The 18762-nt window shown below is 40.0% G+C and overlaps 1 protein-coding gene across 4 annotated transcripts in view; it reads right to left on the bottom strand.

Annotated features, from left to right (window-relative positions):
* Positions 1-18762, bottom strand: part of LOC119503735 (glutamate receptor ionotropic, kainate 5-like) — a 188561-nt gene that overhangs the window by 24117 nt on the left and 145682 nt on the right. For all 4 annotated transcript variants that reach the window (XM_037795675.1, XM_037795674.1, XM_037795677.1 and 1 more), the window contains 6 exons: positions 17038-17199; positions 14321-14473; positions 12460-12564; positions 9840-9947; positions 9541-9744; positions 1333-1446 (listed from right to left, as the gene is read on the bottom strand). In XM_037795675.1, the coding sequence (XP_037651603.1) occupies positions 1333-1446; positions 9541-9744; positions 9840-9947; positions 12460-12564; positions 14321-14473; positions 17038-17199 (846 nt within the window). The remainder of the gene's footprint in view (positions 1-1332; positions 1447-9540; positions 9745-9839; positions 9948-12459; positions 12565-14320; positions 14474-17037; positions 17200-18762) is intronic.

The raw sequence follows: 18762 nt of genomic DNA on the forward strand, positions 1-18762 counted from the left end.
TGTGGACTTTATGTTGTCCTCATATCTGGAGCACTGGACCAATCTAACCAGGAGCGTCTGGCGTTTTCAGCTGGGGATAAATGCTTTGGTGGAGACGGGCCTTAACCGTCCCCCGATAACATATTTCAACACTTTTTCCTCTGGAAGCAGAAATAATTCTTGGAGATTTGTGAGTCCTCAGTGTTCACAGGAAACATGTCGTCCTCGCTCCGTCCTCTATGTAAATACATAAAAGGTTTGCTGGCCTGTTTGCAGTTTGTTCACCCCAATTCTCAACCTCAGCAGGCGTCTGTCACACTCACAGGAAGTGTACAAGTTGATGTTTCATATTCCAGTCAGGGAGGCCGAGTCACCGCTCCTCCCTCCGGAGGCTGAAAAACTAATATGTTCCAACCTGTCACCTTCCTCCCCACTGAATCACATCCCCTCTCCTCTCTGGAGGAGAAACATGCCCTCTATCTGAGTCCTCAGCTCTGCTTTCATCTGCTCTTCCAGCGCCGCGTGATCTCTGCGGTCGCAGCAATATTTGCCGTTGCTTCGTCCTGAACTCACAGTTTGACTGTGTGATCCGAGCGGTCGGGAGACGGTCGAGGCCTCCGGCGGCAGAGCTCCAGCTGAAGAGGCGGCTGCTGTTTTTACTGCAGCGTTTTCTCTCTGAATTCAACAAGTCAACAAGTGCAGATGCTCTGCAGCTAATCGCCAACCTTGAGACCTCAAAAATAGGGAAGATTTCAAAACCAAAGAGAGAGGTCTGGGGGTCCTCCCACAGAAAAAGCCGTTGGAGCCGTTTTTGGCTGCTGTTGTTGTTGTAACCGTAGCCTGTACAGCTCCAGCGCTTTGCATTGTGGGATACAGAAGGTTGACAGGTCTGATGCAAAATGGAGATGTTTTCCAAATCAGTGCGACATCCGGGTATTTCTGGCATACTGTCGATTTTGCTATTGTTTGCATACGGCAGACTACATGCTACATTTTGGCCATATCAGTACGTACTACTAGTATAGTATGAGGTTGTACTACTAGTATAGTATGAGGTTTAGAATACAGCCAATGCCTCCGGCCATAGCTGGCACTGAGGCATAAAAACAACTTCAAAATTGATGCACCAGAGGCGAAGACACCCCAACTTTGGTCCGTATGGTTCAAGCTCCGTAAGCACTGCACTTCCAATGATGCAATTTAGTGTCTTTTATCTGCTAAATGCCACCAAACCAAAATGTTACAATGCCTCTCAAACCAAGTCTATAATATTACCGGCCATGACCTGATTAGACTGACATCAGAGAGAAGGTAATAAAGTAACTAAAGTAAAGGATGCAGAGGTGAATTTACCAGATGAACCCGGTAGAGGATGCTGATCCCCAGAGTCATGAAGGGTTTGGAGAAGTCGATCACTTTCTCTCTCTCTGAGGTGATGGTGAAGCCGGCGACTGCCAGGTCGGCTTTCTACAGACAGGGACAGAGAGACAGGAAAACAGAGAGACAAAGAGGAGTTGATTTTAGCCACACTTGTCACTTGATGACCTGCATAGGAAAAGGAAATGGTTGCTTACTGAAGAACACATTTTATTATGTCTTAAACTCTCAAGATTCAATAAATATTATCAATATTATATTTATTTTTTTCTGACTGGAGTTCACTAAATAACTAAATTACTATTGTTAGTATTTGTTACTACAAAAGCTGTTTCAATATATAGTTAGTTATACTAAACTGAATGCAGTGTTATTTAGAAATATTTGAAATCTAAACATGAAAGAATGAGGTTTGAGTTGATTGCAGAAAGAGGACGATGACGGGAAGAGGAAGTGATGGAGGCAGATAGAGAAGAACAGGAGGAGGAAGACGTAGAGAGGACAGAGGGTTAGGAGTAAACATGAGGGGAATTATTAGATGATGGAAGAGACAGACGGAGGAAGAGAGACACTTTCAGGTCGACCGGTGAAGCGTGAGAAGCTGGAAACGAGGGAGAGGGGAGAGGAGGTGGAAAAAAAGAAAATCAACATCAACAGAAGGAGAGAGACAGAGATGATGGAGGAGGTCGGCAGAGGTCTGAGAGGAAAGAAACGAAACCGGCGGAGAAGGATAGAAGAAGAAAGTCGGGGTCAGATGGGGTTAGACGTTGAGGAAATGATGACAGTTAATAAAGACAGTAAATAAAGAATAGGACTTGTCACAACGTGTGTTATCATGGGGTCATAAATAAGGGGTGAAATGCAAAGGGGAAAATCATGCAAAAATAAATAAATAAATGCATAAATACATACATTTAAACATATATGTAAAATAAATAAAAAATAAATGTAAAAATAAATAAAAAAATAAATAATACATGCAAAAATATATAAATAAAAATGAAATGCAAAAAAATTAATAAAATTATAAAATATATAGTAATGATATAATATAATAAAATAAACAATTAAATAAATACATTTGAAATAAAATAAATAAATAGATTAATAAATAAATAAATAGATAAAAGGGAAAATTAAACAAGAGTAAATAAATAAGGGACAGTAACTCAAAGATAAATAAATAAAGAAGCAATTTAAAACAAAAATATCAATTTATGTCACATTTTATCATTATTAATGGATACATTTATTTTTTTTAATTATTTTTGCCATATTTTGCTCTATATATATATATATATATATAAATAATGCAACCAGCCAACAGGGGGCGATCCACATATTTTGGCTTCACTTTGGGGAGCTGTTATTCGACCATCTTTATAAACCATCTATGGTTTGGACATGTGTAATGGAGAAATGCTGGGTATATTAGGAGAAGGACACTGAAGATGGAGCTGCCAGGCAAGAGGAAAAGAGGAGGTTTATAAATGTGGCGCGACAGAGGAAGATCCAGAGGACAGGAAGAGATGGAAACAGATGTGGTTACCCCTGATGGGAGCAGCCGAAAGAAGAAGAATAGAATAAATATGTGTCATTTTTGAGTGTTTCTACATCAAAATCATCTCCCTCTCTCCTCTTTCTGTAAAACATAAAAGCTTTTTTTCATCACTCATGTTGAACCTCGATGCAGCTGCAAAGATGCATCCAATGAAATCTGATTTGCGATGGCGAGCTAACCCCTGCCCATCGCATAAACCTGCACATGTGTGTGTTTTTCAAGGTTAATAGTGTCTCTGCAGCAGCACATGTGCAGATGAGCGCTGCGACCTGAGCAGCAGACCAATTAAATAACCATCTCTTAGAACAAGATTGAACTTTTCAGCCTCTGGAGCCGCAATTAACGGCAGCACCTTTGTTCCAAATGTTTGAACCTTCCTTGTGAGTCTTTTAATGAAATATTGATTTTTATTGTACAGCAGTCACAGTTGTTACTGAATGCATTACAAGTTAACAGTGAATTGTTATTGTGCGGCTCTCGGGGGACGGCGCGGCGCTAAAACTGCCAGATAGGAGCTTTTGTTTGTGGTGGGGGGGCTCAGCGGGTAAATCATGGAGCTCCCACCTCAAACTAGGACACACGTACATTTAGTTCTGTGCACATGCACTGCTTCTTCTGCAGCTGTAGGATACAAAAAGGACATCCCTGCACACTTCTGTTGCATTCAAGATTTTATCGAGTTTTTTAAGAAGTCATAGTCTGCAGATCTGAAGGGACGGAAACAAGTTTGATGCACTGATTCAATAAAATCTCCAATGCGAGAAACACGTGCAAAACCTACCTTTTTAAACAAAGAATACAATATATAGCGCTGATCTGATAGCAGTCATTTCCATGTTCCAAAAGTAGATTTATGTTACAATAAACCAATTCAGGTAATGTTTTGCACACTACATCAGGTGCAATACTGATACATGATGAATAGCACATCATTTTAAGGACATTCTGTGTGTCATGATATATATGCACAATACACACACTGTAGTATCCAGCATTGCATACTGTAATATTTCACCAGAAATAGTATACAATTCATGTACTATTGGCTTCATACTAAGGGTTCGGACACACTTAAATATCTCACGTTGTTTTTTAGCGTACTAAATAGCATGTTAGTGTGGAAGTACTATGTTGCGTTAAAGTTTAATGCAAATTATAACGTTACCTCAACTTGCTCTGCTGTTGTTGTGATTTCAATGTCAATTCAGGAAGACGACAATCTTTATTGTACTTTTTAATAGGGATGTGCAAAAATACTATTCGATAATTACTGGGAACTAGTCGATGATATTTCGCTTTTGGAACGGTGGAAGAGGCCAGTGGACGGTTAAAACCAGGGAAAATATATATTGTTAAGACATAGTGGCATAAACAAGTCAATTTTTTTTATAATTTAATGACTATTCAAAGAAATTGAAAATCATGACCCATCCCCATTATTTAATTGAAAGTTTTGCGTGGCCATTTATACGTTATGTGTTGTTATAAACCAGGGGTCGGCAACCTTTACTGTCAAAAGAGCCATTTTAGGCAAAAGTTTTTTTTTTTACAGATACAGAAATAAATGAACTCGTAAATATTAAAATAAAATGCTTTTTACTATCTTCATTAATAAATTAAGAAATAAATGTTAAAATAAATAAAAATGCTCAAGGGCTAAAAAAAAAAATCATTATATATAAAATATTTTTCTTTAAATATATTCATTTTATATGCAAAAATATGTTTACAAAATATGAATAATAAATTAAGAAATAAATGTTAAAATAAATGAAAATGCTTGTAATTATTCCTTTATATTCTCATAATACTACGACTTTTTTTCTCTTAAACTTCTTACTTTATTTTTATAATATTACAAGTTTTTTCTCGTAATCCTATGACTTTATTCTTGAAATCTCAGATTTGTTTTTCCTCAATATGGCCCTAATACTCCGTTGTACCATCATACCATAGACTTACAACAATGATAAATAAAAATGAAAATGTGAACAAAAAAACAGTTATTCATTTCCATTTTTATAAATCCCCAGGGAGCCACTGGAGAGGAGCTGAAGAGTCTCATCTGGCTCCACAGCCGCAGGTTGCAGACCTCTGTTATAAACCAAACTGAGAAAACAACCTCAAAGTTCAACGTGTTCTTTGAACACGTGAATGATGGATTTAACCTCGCTGGGTAAACACACGGCACAGTGGAATTATGGCTGAAAGATAATCTCATTAAGTTTGGAGTCAACAGAGAGGATCCATCGCGGAGCGTTTATCTGGACCCCAGACACCTCTACGCTCCTTAATTAACTCTTAATTGATTAACGAGGAGACACTTGTTAAACCAATTTCACTCACTTTCATCAGACTCCTGGGCCTTACAGAGAGAGAGAGAGAGAGAGAGAGAGAGAGAGAGAGAGAGAGAGAGAGAGAGAGAGAGAGAGGTTGTTTTAAGAGCTTCACCTCTAAAATATCCAACAAGAAAAACTTTGGTTGGTTGCAGATGGTGTGTGTGTGTGTGTGTGTGTGTGTGTGTGCGTGTGTGTGTATGTGTGTGTGTGCGTGTGTGTGCGTGTGTGCGTGTGTATGTGTGTGTGTGTGTGAGAGAGAGGGATGGTAGATCGAGGTAAAAGAGCAACATTTTTAACACATTTACATAAAAGGCTAAAAGAGTCTCTGGCTACAGATAAAAGTGTGTGAATACCTGCTGGCCTGTGTGTGTGTGTGTGTGTGTGTGTGTGTGTGTGTGTGTGTGTGTGTCAGAAAGAGGAAATTGGGAACACAAGCAGGCCATTAAGAGGCTAATCAACTGTCTTTTTTCTTACTAATTATATAGAGCTGTTTCAATTACACTGCGGGATCCCTCAGCATGACCACACACACACACACACACACACACACACACACACACACACACACACACACACACACACACAGACAGACACGCAATCATCAGCCACCATCACCATTATCATCACCACAATGTGTAGCTAACACATAATGTGTGTGTGTTATTAGCAGGAATAGACAGGAGAGACACCGACGTGACAAACAGCGGTATGCGGTCTTTGCATTGAGCTGGAAAAGTGTTCTTCTTCTATACTGATTTTTAAGTATTGTGATTCGATATTATGATTTATTGCGATTTTTAACGCTAGACCTTGGGGAAAAAGTTGAATCCTACACTTCTAGGGACTTTTATTTTGGAAAATCTCTAAATTAATCAAGTAAAAATGTTTGATTTTCAGCATGTGTGTAGTCAGAGATGCCCTGAAGTCAAATATATCAAGATCATTGTCAGGCATTATTAATTCAATTTTTTCCAGCAACTCAAAAATCTAAGAATAATTTCCCTCATAAATTACATACTAAACACGTGTATATATTTTATTTATTTATTTTGATATGTTATTTATTTATTTAAAATATTATATTTTTTTAACTAAAATAATAAAACTGTATTTTTGGTGTATATATATTTTTAAATTCTTAAACTTTATTTATTTCTATATAATGTTATCTATTTATTTGTAGCCCTTTACTTTTCCTTATTCTTTTCCTTGTTGCTTTTGCTATTCCTTGAAGGGCCAAACTGTCAACCCAGGCTGAGTAGTCCTGCACACATATACTCTATTTTAAATGAAAAAAGAGAGTCATTTTGCTAGCAAAACGTATATAAATAAATATTTTTTTAAATGATATAAATAAATATTTACAGATACAGAAATAAATAACACATAAATATTAAAATAAAATGCTTTTTATTATCTTCATTAATAAATTAATAAATAAATGTTAAAATAAATGAAAATGCTTGTTAGTATTCTTTTATATTTTGTTGTTTGTCTTTATATTTCCATATATATTTATTTTTTTATTTATTTCTCTTAGTATTTTTGTAAATTTCTTTATTAACTTATTTATTCCTCTTTATATTTCCACATTTATTTTCTTATTCTTTTGCAGATTTATTCCTATTTATGGCACTCCTATGACTCCATAAGTTTAAATCCAAAGATCTCAAATGTGGAAATAAAAAGAGGGATAAATAAGTAAAAAAAAGAAGTGTAAATACAAATAAAAATAAATAAAAATAAATACATGTTGAAATATAAAGACAAATAACAAAATATAGAAGTATAATTTTCATTTATTTTAACATTTATTTCTTCATTTACTATTCATATTTAAAAAATATATTTGTATTTATTTGTTTGGCATATAAAATGCATGTATATATTTTAATTTTGTTTATATTAATTTATTTTTATATATTATATTATATATTATATATATATTTTTAGCCCTATTTTCCCTGTTTCCCTTTATTCCTTTAAGGGTGTGCCTTCCTGCCCAGGCTGAGTAGCCCTGTACACATACACTCTATTTTAAATAAAATATAGAGTGATTTATATGCAAAATAAAATTAAAAAAAATTAAAAAGTATACAACTAAATATTTATAGATACAGAAATAAATTAACACATAAATGTTGAAATAAAACATTTATTATTATTATTAATATTATTATTATTATTATTATTATTATTTTACATTTTATTATTTATCTTTATATTTCCACATTTCTTATTCTTTTGGAGATTTATTCTTATTTATGGCACTCCTATGACTCCATAAGTTTAAATCCAGAGGTCTCAGAATCTGTATGAAAACACAGAAACTCGTTCTTTTAACAGAACTCATCTCCTTCAAGTTGAGACCTCACAGAAAATATGTCACACACTGAAGCAGCATATTGACTGTAGCCGAGCGGACACATGAAACACTCTTATATGATTTCACTCTCGCTCTGACATTGTTTCTACGTTAGTTGTTATGGCAACAGGCGGCGGTGGGCGAGCGCGAGGGGTGCGAGACGTGGGCTCCGAGCGGCTGACAGCGATGGCGCCCTCGACTGCAACACAAGAGTCAGCCAATTATGCGAGTGGTGGAGCGTTGGAAAGCTGCTCGGCCCTGAGCAGCAGCAGCAACAGCAGCAGCAGCAGCAGCAGCACACTGAGAGGCTGAGGAGGTATTAAGTGGCTCCGCTGAAGCCCAATTTCCCCCGTTAGTTGTTTTCTCAGGGAAAGTGGCTCATTTTAAGTCAAGTTGAGTCTAATTAAAGCTGTGCAGAGAATTGCCTGCGACAAAGCTGCGAGAAAAAGTAAAGACGATAAGGAGAAGTGTCGGCAAGCGTAAGTGTGTGTGTGTGTGTGTGTGTGCTGTTGCAGTCTATTTTGTGAGTTTTACTCCCTGAAAGTGAAGACATTTTGTCCAGTCCTCACCTCTTCAAAAGGCTGTTTAAGGTTTCACACTTGTGTTTGCGCACTGGGACATTTTTGAGTTTTATAGCAGGGAAGTGAGCTCATGTTTTATAAAGTGGGGATATGTTTGCTAAGATACAGCAGGACGTCTTTGTGCTTTAGGAAGTGAGGATGTTTTAAAGAACTGAAGAAAAAGAAAAAGTGAGAACAATTTCAGGAAGGTGAGAAAATCTCTTTTGAAATCAGGGACATCTTTGAAACGTGAGGATGTTTTCAGAAAATCGGTACCTACTGGTTATATCGTGAGCAGAGTACCTGGTGGACCATAGAGAACAGTACCTGGTACGAGCTGAGCTCATACTAGAAGGTGGAGTTAAAACACTGGAGGCCGTGCTGTACGTACACTACGCCATACACTATGTGCACTAAGCCGTACTCTACGACGAACACTACGATAAACACTACGATGAACACTGCGATGTACACTACGATGTACACTACGATGATCACTACGATGTACACTACGATGTACACTATGTCCACTATGTCATACACTATGTACACTACAATGTAAAATACGTCATACACTATGTACACTACGCTGTAAACTACGTACACTAAGCCATACTCTACAACGAACACTACGATGAACACTACGATGAACACTACGATGAACACTACGATGAGCACTACGATGTACACTACGATGTACACTACTTACACTACGTCATACACTATGTACACTATGTCGTACACTACGATGCATACTATGTACACTACGTACACTACACCATACACTACGATGTATACTATGTACACTACGTACACTACACCATACACTACGATGTATACTATGTACACTACGTACACTACGTCATACACTACGATGTATACTATGTACACTACGTCATACACTACAAACACTATGGTGTACACTACGCTGTTTACTACACACACTACGGCATACACTACGTACACTACCCCGTACATTATGTACACTACGCCATACACTAAGTACACTACGCTGTATACTACACACACTACAGCATACACTACACAGTACACTATGTACACTTCGCTGTACACTACATCGTACACTACATGGTTATTTTAATCTAGTGAATGTCAGAAATGATGACAAACAGCCTTGAGAAGTTACCAGAACCCAAAGTGATGTCTACGGATTATTTATTTTGCCTGATTGAAAAGAAAACAAATCACAGAAATGATTTACTCCGGATCATTTCTCATTTTCTTTAGATTTTAGTACATTTTGATTTTTCTACAAATCCATCAAACTGATCAATGAATCAGGATTATTTGCTCTTTTCCTAATCTGAGTATTGCTGCGTCTCCTCTGCATCCACTCACCCGGTTGATGAGCTCTCCCACCATGCCGGTCCAGCTGCCGTTGGGCTCCGGGGCTCCGTACAGCCCGTCGTCCACCAGCTTGATCTTGAAGGAGAACTTCAAGATGTCCGCCATCTCCCGCAGCATGTCCACGCAGAAACCCTCGTACTGCTCGTTACCCTGGAAGTTCTGGTAGTTGGGTTTACGCATCAAGTACGGGTTTTCCTGTCAGAAGGGGAAGTGACATCATACAGCAGCTGATTCAAAGGAGGAGGAACTCCAACCAGTGATATCTGACGCTTCGTTGTGTGACAGATTACCAGTATCGTGGTGACGATCAGCGTCTTGTTAGCCAGCGTCTCTGACGCGTTGAGGTCCAGGGAGGTGGAGTTCATGACCAGCGTGTTGTTGGAGTACCAGGTACCAATCTGTTTGTCCAGGAGGGAGAGGAGGACAAAGAGGAGTTAGAAGGGTTAGACCCGCGACCGACTTCACTGTCTTTCAGAGGCTGTAACAAGTTCAGTTTTAGAGCTAGAGAGAAGCTACAGATATATGAAACTAGAAGACCTGGAATCCATTGATACCAAATGGTCCGGAAGGAGGCTAAATAACGTATTTTTACCGCACCGTATTTTCAAATCGCACTGGTGAGAAACGGCTTTAAGACAATCATTTCTCTTGAAACAAAGATAGAGGTGGACGACGAAGAGAACCAGAACGAGATGAAATGAAACCGCACAGTGAAAGATGAGGCAGTAGAGAAAGTAAGAAAGCAAAGACAACAGACAAACAGAAAAGAATGGTTCAAGTGTGTTATGAGAGGCAGAGAGACGGACGGCGAGAGGAAGCTGAAGAATCCTCGCTGCAGAATCGATGCTGAAATCAATGAGGGAGGATCTGGCTCCTCCCGGCTCATTCAGCGAGTTAAATAAGCTCATAAATACGTGCTGTAGCGCGTAAACACCAATCTGCTGACCTGACACCAACCCCATCACATGCCCTGACCTCATGACCTCACCTGACCTCCTGTTTGTTTGTGTAGAGATTAGCCGTTAAGGTACCGTCCTGCAGCTGACAGGCTGATAAAGAGCCGGGGCCACTCCTTCCCAGACTCCCATCAGGATGTTGAAACTCATCAATGATAGGTGGAGTTCAGGCATCCTACCAATCATCTCCACCCTTTCCCATTACCGTGTTTGCCTCCTTGTTTACCTCCAAAAAAATCCAACTATTTTCCATCATGACTTCAACGCAAAAGACCATTTTCTTTTCTCTGATCACCAAATCATGAATGCTAAACAGGCTTCTACCAGGCTAACAAGTCTGGGGCTGCAATTAATGATTAGGCAATTTTCATTATTGATTTATCTGCAAGTTTCTTTCTAGATTAATTGATTAATCATTTGGTCTATAAAATGTCAGAAGATAGAGGAAAATGTGCAAGATGATGTCTTTAAATGTCTTGTTTTGTCCAAAACTGCCAAAAATATTCAGTTTAATACGATATAAAACAGAGAGAAGCAGGAAATCTCTACATACACAGAGGCTGAAAAAGCATTTTCTGCCATTTTTGCATGAAAAATCCTTTAACGATTAATTCATTATCAAAATAGTTGCCGATTATTATTTCTGTTGATCGACGAATGGATTAGTCGACTAATCGCTGCAGCTCTAATGTGTATGTCTTTCATCTCCAGGACATACGGATTAAACAAACCAAAGAGTCGATGTGTTTGTGAGCTTCTGGGTGATTTCACATCAGGGACCCGGGCCCGGATCCGAATACACTTGACCACAAAGTCCAGTTCGATTGATTAGTGTGAACGCCACGTACCGTACTCGGGCACGGTTCGTCGATCCGTAGGCTACTCGAGTCCACTTGAAAAGGTGGTCTGGAGTCGGTTCATGTGTACTCAGGTACAGTTCGCATCAGGTTTGAAAGCCAACAGTACCAACACACGGAAGTGGACCGCTATTTAACGCAGGTAACGTTAGCAGTCAGTGAGTAGTTTTGAAAGGGCGGGCTTTTTTTCAACGTCACCGGTCTCATCCTCTGCACTGAACGGCCAAACAAGAGGGTCCTTAAAATATAAACGACAGTAGGCGATGGGGTTGGCCGATGTTTGTTATTTCATTTAGCTTGTTTAATGGTCTACTGCTGAAGAACGAGAGACGCTCAGCGGGCAGAGAGAGAGAGAGACAGCGGAGGGAAACAGAGTGTATAGTCGGCATATTTTCACATCTAACTTGGTGAAATAAGAGTTTATTTCGACCAAACCAGAGTTGGTGATTGTTGGAAAGACTAACGACGACGGTTTTAGTTTGTTTCCGTTGAGTTTGAATGTTTTATGATGCTCCGCCACTTAAACAACTGATCTCAACATAAACAAATACACGTGGATGATGACGCAATCGTACTCGGGTACGGAACGGATCAGTCGTATCTAATGTGAAAACGCCCTTAGAGTGCTGGTAGTTAGATGTGGTTCCCTCTGGTCAGAGCTATGCTAGCTGGCTAGTTGTGTTAAGGTAATAATATAAATCAAGTGGGGATCTCCACCACTGCCTCACCTTTTACAGCGTACTTAACCCTGTCCTGTGAGCCCATTTGACCCTCTAGTGACCTCAGCTGATCTCTGACCTTTTAATGATCATCAGAGGTCATAAAGCAACACTACGTCTACATGGACAGAGTCTGTTTCTATTGATCTCATTGATGGTTGAATAAGAGAACTGTTGTTCTGTAACCCAGAGCATCAAGGAGATAATGGACTGACTCTCCCAGAGTTCCCAGCACCAGTTCACTGGTTCTAACATCATTATGTGTGGTTTGTGTTTCCTTCTGTCCGGTAGACTGCTCACACTTTACAGGAAGTCGTTCCTGCCTCTTATAATTAACTGACATGCGAACTTAACCTCTGACCCCATTTGACCTCTGACCTCTTTATGGCCCCCGGGGTGTTTCTCCAGGATCTTCAGGGTGTAATTGGTCCTCTGGCCTTTGCTGTTGAACTCAATGTGACCCGTCAGACCGTCATACTCCACCTGATGAGACAAACGTAGAGAAACAGAGACCAGAACAGGCTGTTAGCTACGATAAAGAATCCAAAGAGATCAGAGACAAAGCTTTAGGTTGCACCGCTTGTACCGACGTTGATACTGATCAACGGCACCAATTAGTGCATCAAAAGTTGAACTTGACGTGACAAATTCACATGGAGTTACTTAACCGCAGAGGTCAGAACATGTTGTCCTGCTGATGATTGATCAAAAAAACAGTTGTATTGATTTGGAAGGAAATACCACACAGTGTATGTCGGAGGACTTGTTGAAGGCGTCTTCTGTTTGCTGCAGACTGCAGATCAGAGCTGGACTCGTCAGAGAGAGAGAAAGAGAGATGGAGGGTTTTATTGTCTCTCTCTTCTTTCCTCTGGCTTCTTTCCCTTTCTCCCTCCTTCTTTCCTCTTTCATTTCCATGTTCATTTAATTTATTCTCGTCCTCCTCTCTCTCTCTGCTTCTGTCTGTCTGCCACTTCTTGTTCCTTCCATCCACTGAGGATGCCTCCCTCCCTCCCTCCCTCGCCTCCTCCCTCCATATTGTTTTTGTTGCTCTCAGTGCATCACTTCATCATCTCTACACTGTTTTTGGCAGCAACCAGAGACCTCTCTCTCCCTCTCTCTCTCTCTCTCCCTCTCTCTCTCTCTGTCTCTCGCCACAGAGTTTTTGGGATGTAATTCATCTTCAGTCACACACACATCCATGCAGACTGTACATGCACTCAATTGCACATTACTCACATAATCTCAGGCACAAAAATCACGCTTGACTGCACAAGTAACACATACATATGCACATTCCTGCAAACACACATTTTGGGGAGGAAAAAACGGTCACGGACATTTTCAAAGGGGTCCCTTGACCTCTGACCTCGCGGGGTTCTATAAGTACCCACGAGTCTCATACAGACATGCCCACTTTATGATAATCACATGCAGTTTGGGGCAAGTCATAGTCAAGTCAGCACACTGACACACTGACAGCTGTTGTTGCCTTGAGCATATTGTTTTATGCTAAATGCAGTACTTGTGAGGGTTTCTGGACAATATTTGTCATTGTTTTGTGTTGTTAATTGATTTCCAATAACAAATATGTACATACATTTGCATGAAGCAGCATATTTTTCCACTTCCATGTTGATAAGAGTATTAAATACTTGACAAATCTCCCTTTAAGGTACATTTTGAACAGATAAAAAATGTGCAATTAATCAGTATTAATCATGCGATTAATCTCGATTACATATTTTAATTGATTGACAGCCCTAGTTATTACGATTATGATTATTATTATTTAACAGCTGTGACAAACTACCTGCAATCAGTTCTTCTTCGCTCCTCTAAAAACAGTAGTAGCCATGATACCTCCAGGGCGACAGCACATTGAGGGCTACCGTTTTGGAGCAGCGAAGAAGAAGAATTGATTTCCTGTTAAACAGTTAGGCAGTTTCTCTTAAAAACACAACTTCACATCACGCCAGCTTGGTTGATTCTAACCCTACTTATACTCTGTCTTTGGACTTGATGGAAGCTGTATTTTGTTCTCTTTTGGTGGAGCTAGGCTAGCAGTTTCCCCCTGCTTCCAGTCTTTGTGCTAAGCTAAAACATCCTGCATCTATCTCTGTACTGGAAACACAGACATGAAACTGATAACTGCCAAACGATATCCAATTTTTCCCATCCATCCGAGGGGAAGACAGAGAGCAAGAAGGTTTTCCCAGAATGCCATAGTGTGTGTGTTTACCATGCGTAGGTAGTTCATGAGGCTGGTTCCATGCTGCCAGATGAGCGGAGACGTGCAGCTCAGCGGCTTCACTCCGATCTCCTGACTGCGGTTCAGCTCCCGTACGGCGCTCACCACCACGTGAACCGCGTCGAACATCAGCGCCGACGACAGCTGCAACACACAACACAAAAGAATACATTAAACCAAACTGGATTTTACAACGGAAACCAGCCAACTGTCTTGTTACCATCTTGGACCAGTTTAGCTTGTGTATTGTAGAAACAGAAAATTAGATTGTGGTTTTTAGCTGACACCACGCGGCAACCTCCGGGTCTGAAAAGTGCCTTAAACTTGCATTCTCTCTAACAGCCAGCAGGGGGCGACTCCTCAGGTTGCTAAAAGAAGTCTGATTGGATAGAAGTCTATGAGAAAATGAGTCTACTTCTCACTTGATTTATGACCTCAGTAAACATTGTAAACATGAGTTTATGGTCTCAATCACTAGTTTCAAGTCTTCAATACAGCATGATGTTCATTTAGTAAATGATGGTCCCATTTACAGTCAGATAGACCATAATTAGGGTGGGGCTACCTTGTGATTGACAGGTCACTACCACGGCGTTGTCCGGTCTGGGAGTTGTTCATGTTTTTGTCTTACAACTTTAACCCTTTCACAGTGTGTTTTCACTTCATGAAAGTTAATTATAACCATTTTGGTCGCCTAAAAATGTCTTATTCAGCAGTTTATTCATCCAGCAGACACGGAGCTACACGATCATCCCATTGGAGTCATGTTTGTGTCCTGATGAATCTAATCTTCTCACTCTCCTTTTAGCTCTGCTTTGGTCTCCACCTCCTCCTGACTAGGAGCTAGAAGTGTGATTATTCTCTGTCATTTAATCTTATTTTGTTCATACAAACACAACGTCCTACACACACACATTAGAAAATGTGTTTGTGTGTTTGTTAGTGCTCCTACGGGCGAGGGGCGTCGGGGAACGCTAGCTGCCTGCTATCAGCGGCGTTCAGCGAGCGCCTCGTACGGCTCAGCGATCCTATCAGAGTCTGTCGTTCTGGTCCGTTTGGTCAGTTGTCAGTCAAACTGACACTCTGAGGGAATCAGACAAATCGCACGGAGGCAGAGCCGGCCCGGCCCGGTCTGTCGACGGCTGATAAAACAGACGGATGTATGACTGAGTGTGATTGAAGTTCCCTCCGAGTCGATAGTTTCAGGGCTGGATGACGATAACTAATTACAGTTTGAGGAGAGAAAGATAGAAGAGGGAAGACGGAGACGGAAAGAGAGAAAAATAATTGCTGTCTGTCTGTCTGGTCCTGCAGCCGTTCACATATGAACTGCTTTTAAACTAACGTACCGTTACTCTGGGAAATATCAGGCAGATCAGGACCTGAATATGAGTCGAGATATTTAAACACATGATCTTCTAATGAGTTAATTAAACCCTTACTATTCCGACCTCTCTCTTTAGAGGGGTAGGAGATGTCACATAGAAGTGGTGTACATCATCTGAAAGCTGGGAACCTGAAGATTAATTTGAGATGCAGCTCAGCACTGTGTGTCAAGTTGTTCTAGTCATTAAAGGAAACGTCGGGGTTAAACGGGTTAACATGTTCTGTGTTGTCGTTCTGTCCCGGCAGTCATTTCAGACTGAGACTCTTCATCCGATCATCAAGTAATGATCGTAATCATCACAATGATAAAGCTCATTACAATCAAAACAACCACATTCACAGCTCTTACGCAACTCCGTCGAGCACCTTAAGTGAATAAATATGAGTGATAAATCCCCGGGGGGACGTTCTCCTGCACTGATTGAGACAACCTCCATCGTCATTACTATTATCTTTATTAACGCTGTCTGCTCAGGCGTTGTGTCGGCTCACATCAGAGCTGCAAATGAGACACAAAGAGCTCGGAGGAGATGGATTTGTCCTGATGGCTCCGTTCATTATGGAGGAGGAGTAAAAGATATACGGCGTCAACTGGATGCAATCAAACCTCAATCTGCAGGAGGCTGCGATGTTTTTATTCTCTATTTGTGGGTGTTATTATGTTATTATATTATTATAGGGAGTTACTAGAGACTAGACATCAGTATATTACGGCCTCTGCTGATTTGATTTTGAGCGTTTAAAAGAAAATGATTATTTGTAGATCACCGTGGTATCCGTCTAAATCATGATTTAAACAACCCCGTCTTCTACAAAGTTACGTTCCCATACAACTAAACTGTATTCTCAATTACGTTTTCGAGGGAAATGTATTTTCTCCCAGATTATGGTCGCAGTTTTAAACATGTCGTTAACGTTGTAAATTGAAACACAACAAACCGAAAAACACCAGACTTTTACCCAGGAGACTGCTGTTCATGTCCCGTGTGAAGCCAGAAGTCAACGTTGATTTGTCACGTAACTTCCGTCCTTAAGTAACTTGACTATGACTTGCCCCAAACTGCATGTGATTATCATAAAGTGGGCATGTCTGTAAAGGGGAGACTCGTGGGTACCCATAGAACCCATTTTCATTCACATATCTGGAGGTCAGAGGTCAAGGGACCCCTTTGAAAATGACCATGACCGTTTTTTCCTCGCCAATATTTAGTGTATGTTTGAAGCGTTATTTAACTTCCTTCACGATAAGCTAGTATGACATGGTTGGTACTGATGGATTCATCAGGTTTTCTAGTTTCATATGATGTGTAAATGTGTCTCACCGCTGGTCCCGGGTACGGGCTGAGATCACAGCCTTCCTTCCAGGACAGGTTGAGGCTGCGGATGAACTCCAGGAAGAAGGGATGAGTGCCGTTCAGCATGGAGAAACCTAAGATGTTGGACTGATCGCCCACCACGTCGTCCAGCCGCAGCAGAGGGAAGTCCTGAAGACAGACAGAGAGAGAAGACCAGAGGGAGACAGAGGAAAACGATGTTACGTCTTGTGTGATGTCGGCAATTTGTTGTAAAAGCGTGAGTTGTGCGATGCAGAAACAACAACAAGGTCACGTCGGAAAGTTGAAGGATGAAAGAAAAGCAGTAGGAGGACAAGACAGAAACAAACGAAGGGCGTGAACAGAGTTTTCTTTTGTAGGCTGCACGACGTCAAGTTCAATTTTTTAAATTCAGAGCAGGCTCACAGAGAGAAAAAAAACGGTTTGAAAAAAAAAAGATGGACATCAAACAGCGGGGACCTTCAAAGAACTTCAAATAGTGGTTGAAGGCGAGTCGGTAGCATGCTGAGCTCTGCTGCTGAAACAAACCCGAATCAAACTGTTGCTCGGCCCTCCGAGGGTTTGTGTTTGCTCTGAAACAGATGCTGCCAATGAAACATTTAGCTTCAGCTGTGAAGTGGAGAGGAGTCCTGTTTAAAAGAGACGCTGCAGGAAACATGATGCTTTCACCTTGAATCTGCTTCACAGCTCCTGAAATTAAACAACTTTCATTTTATCTTTTCAATTTAGGACCGCAATTAATAAATATTGTGATTATCGATTAATCTAAACATTAACTTTTTGATTAATTGTTAAATATATGAAATATAATAATTTTGCATCTTGTTTTTTTGCAACCAGAAGTGACACGAGAGTACAACTGGACACTGAATAAGACATTTATAGGCAACCAGAATCTTACAATTAACTTTCATGAACTGAAAACAAAAGTTGTAAGACAAAAAACAACGCCCTAAAGCAGTGGTTCCCAACCTGGGGTCCTGGCCCCCGTTAGGCTGGCACCAAAGATCACAGGGAGTGCGCCAGGATTTGTCTGCTCTGAGGTTGTCAAAATTAGATTTGCTCATGTAGAACAAAAATCTAAAAACACACTTACTGGATAATTTATACAAAAGTCGGTATATCAAAAACTATTTAAAAAGATGTATTTTTTTTGCTACCTAGTAGAAAAACATTTGATGAAATATTCTGCTTCAGTCCATATTTGTTGGCGTTTAGCCTTTCAAAAATAACATTTACACTGCGATCAAAAACCTGTTGGCTCTCCTGCTTGACACACACAAAGCGAGGCACGCACTTGTATTAACGGGGCGGTCTAGCAGCAATCTAACTACACCACAAATTACATATATTTAACCATGATAACAAAATTTCAATTTTGCCTCGAACACTAGTATAGTAAATCAATTAAGTCGCTACAAAAAAAAAGATCACATTATGTATCTACATTCACTTGGCGAATCCGTCAAGACGTCATCATTTTGACGAGTTCTATTGATTAAAGAAAGTTGATTTAATAAAGAAAAAGACCAACTCATTTGAATCACACTGAATCAACTCATTCAAATTGAGGATTTTGTATGAGGATTTGTAATTGTTTGTAGGGTGATGACAGCGGCATGCATCAACGATATTGGATAGTTGATCATTGAATTAAAAGTAGTAACACCCCCAGTGATAATTAGAAAGAATGCATGTTTAATCCTCATCGGC

The sequence above is a fragment of the Sebastes umbrosus genome, chromosome 15 (genome assembly GCF_015220745.1).
Source record: "Sebastes umbrosus isolate fSebUmb1 chromosome 15, fSebUmb1.pri, whole genome shotgun sequence".
In the NCBI taxonomy this organism is placed as follows: domain Eukaryota; kingdom Metazoa; phylum Chordata; class Actinopteri; order Perciformes; family Sebastidae; genus Sebastes; species Sebastes umbrosus.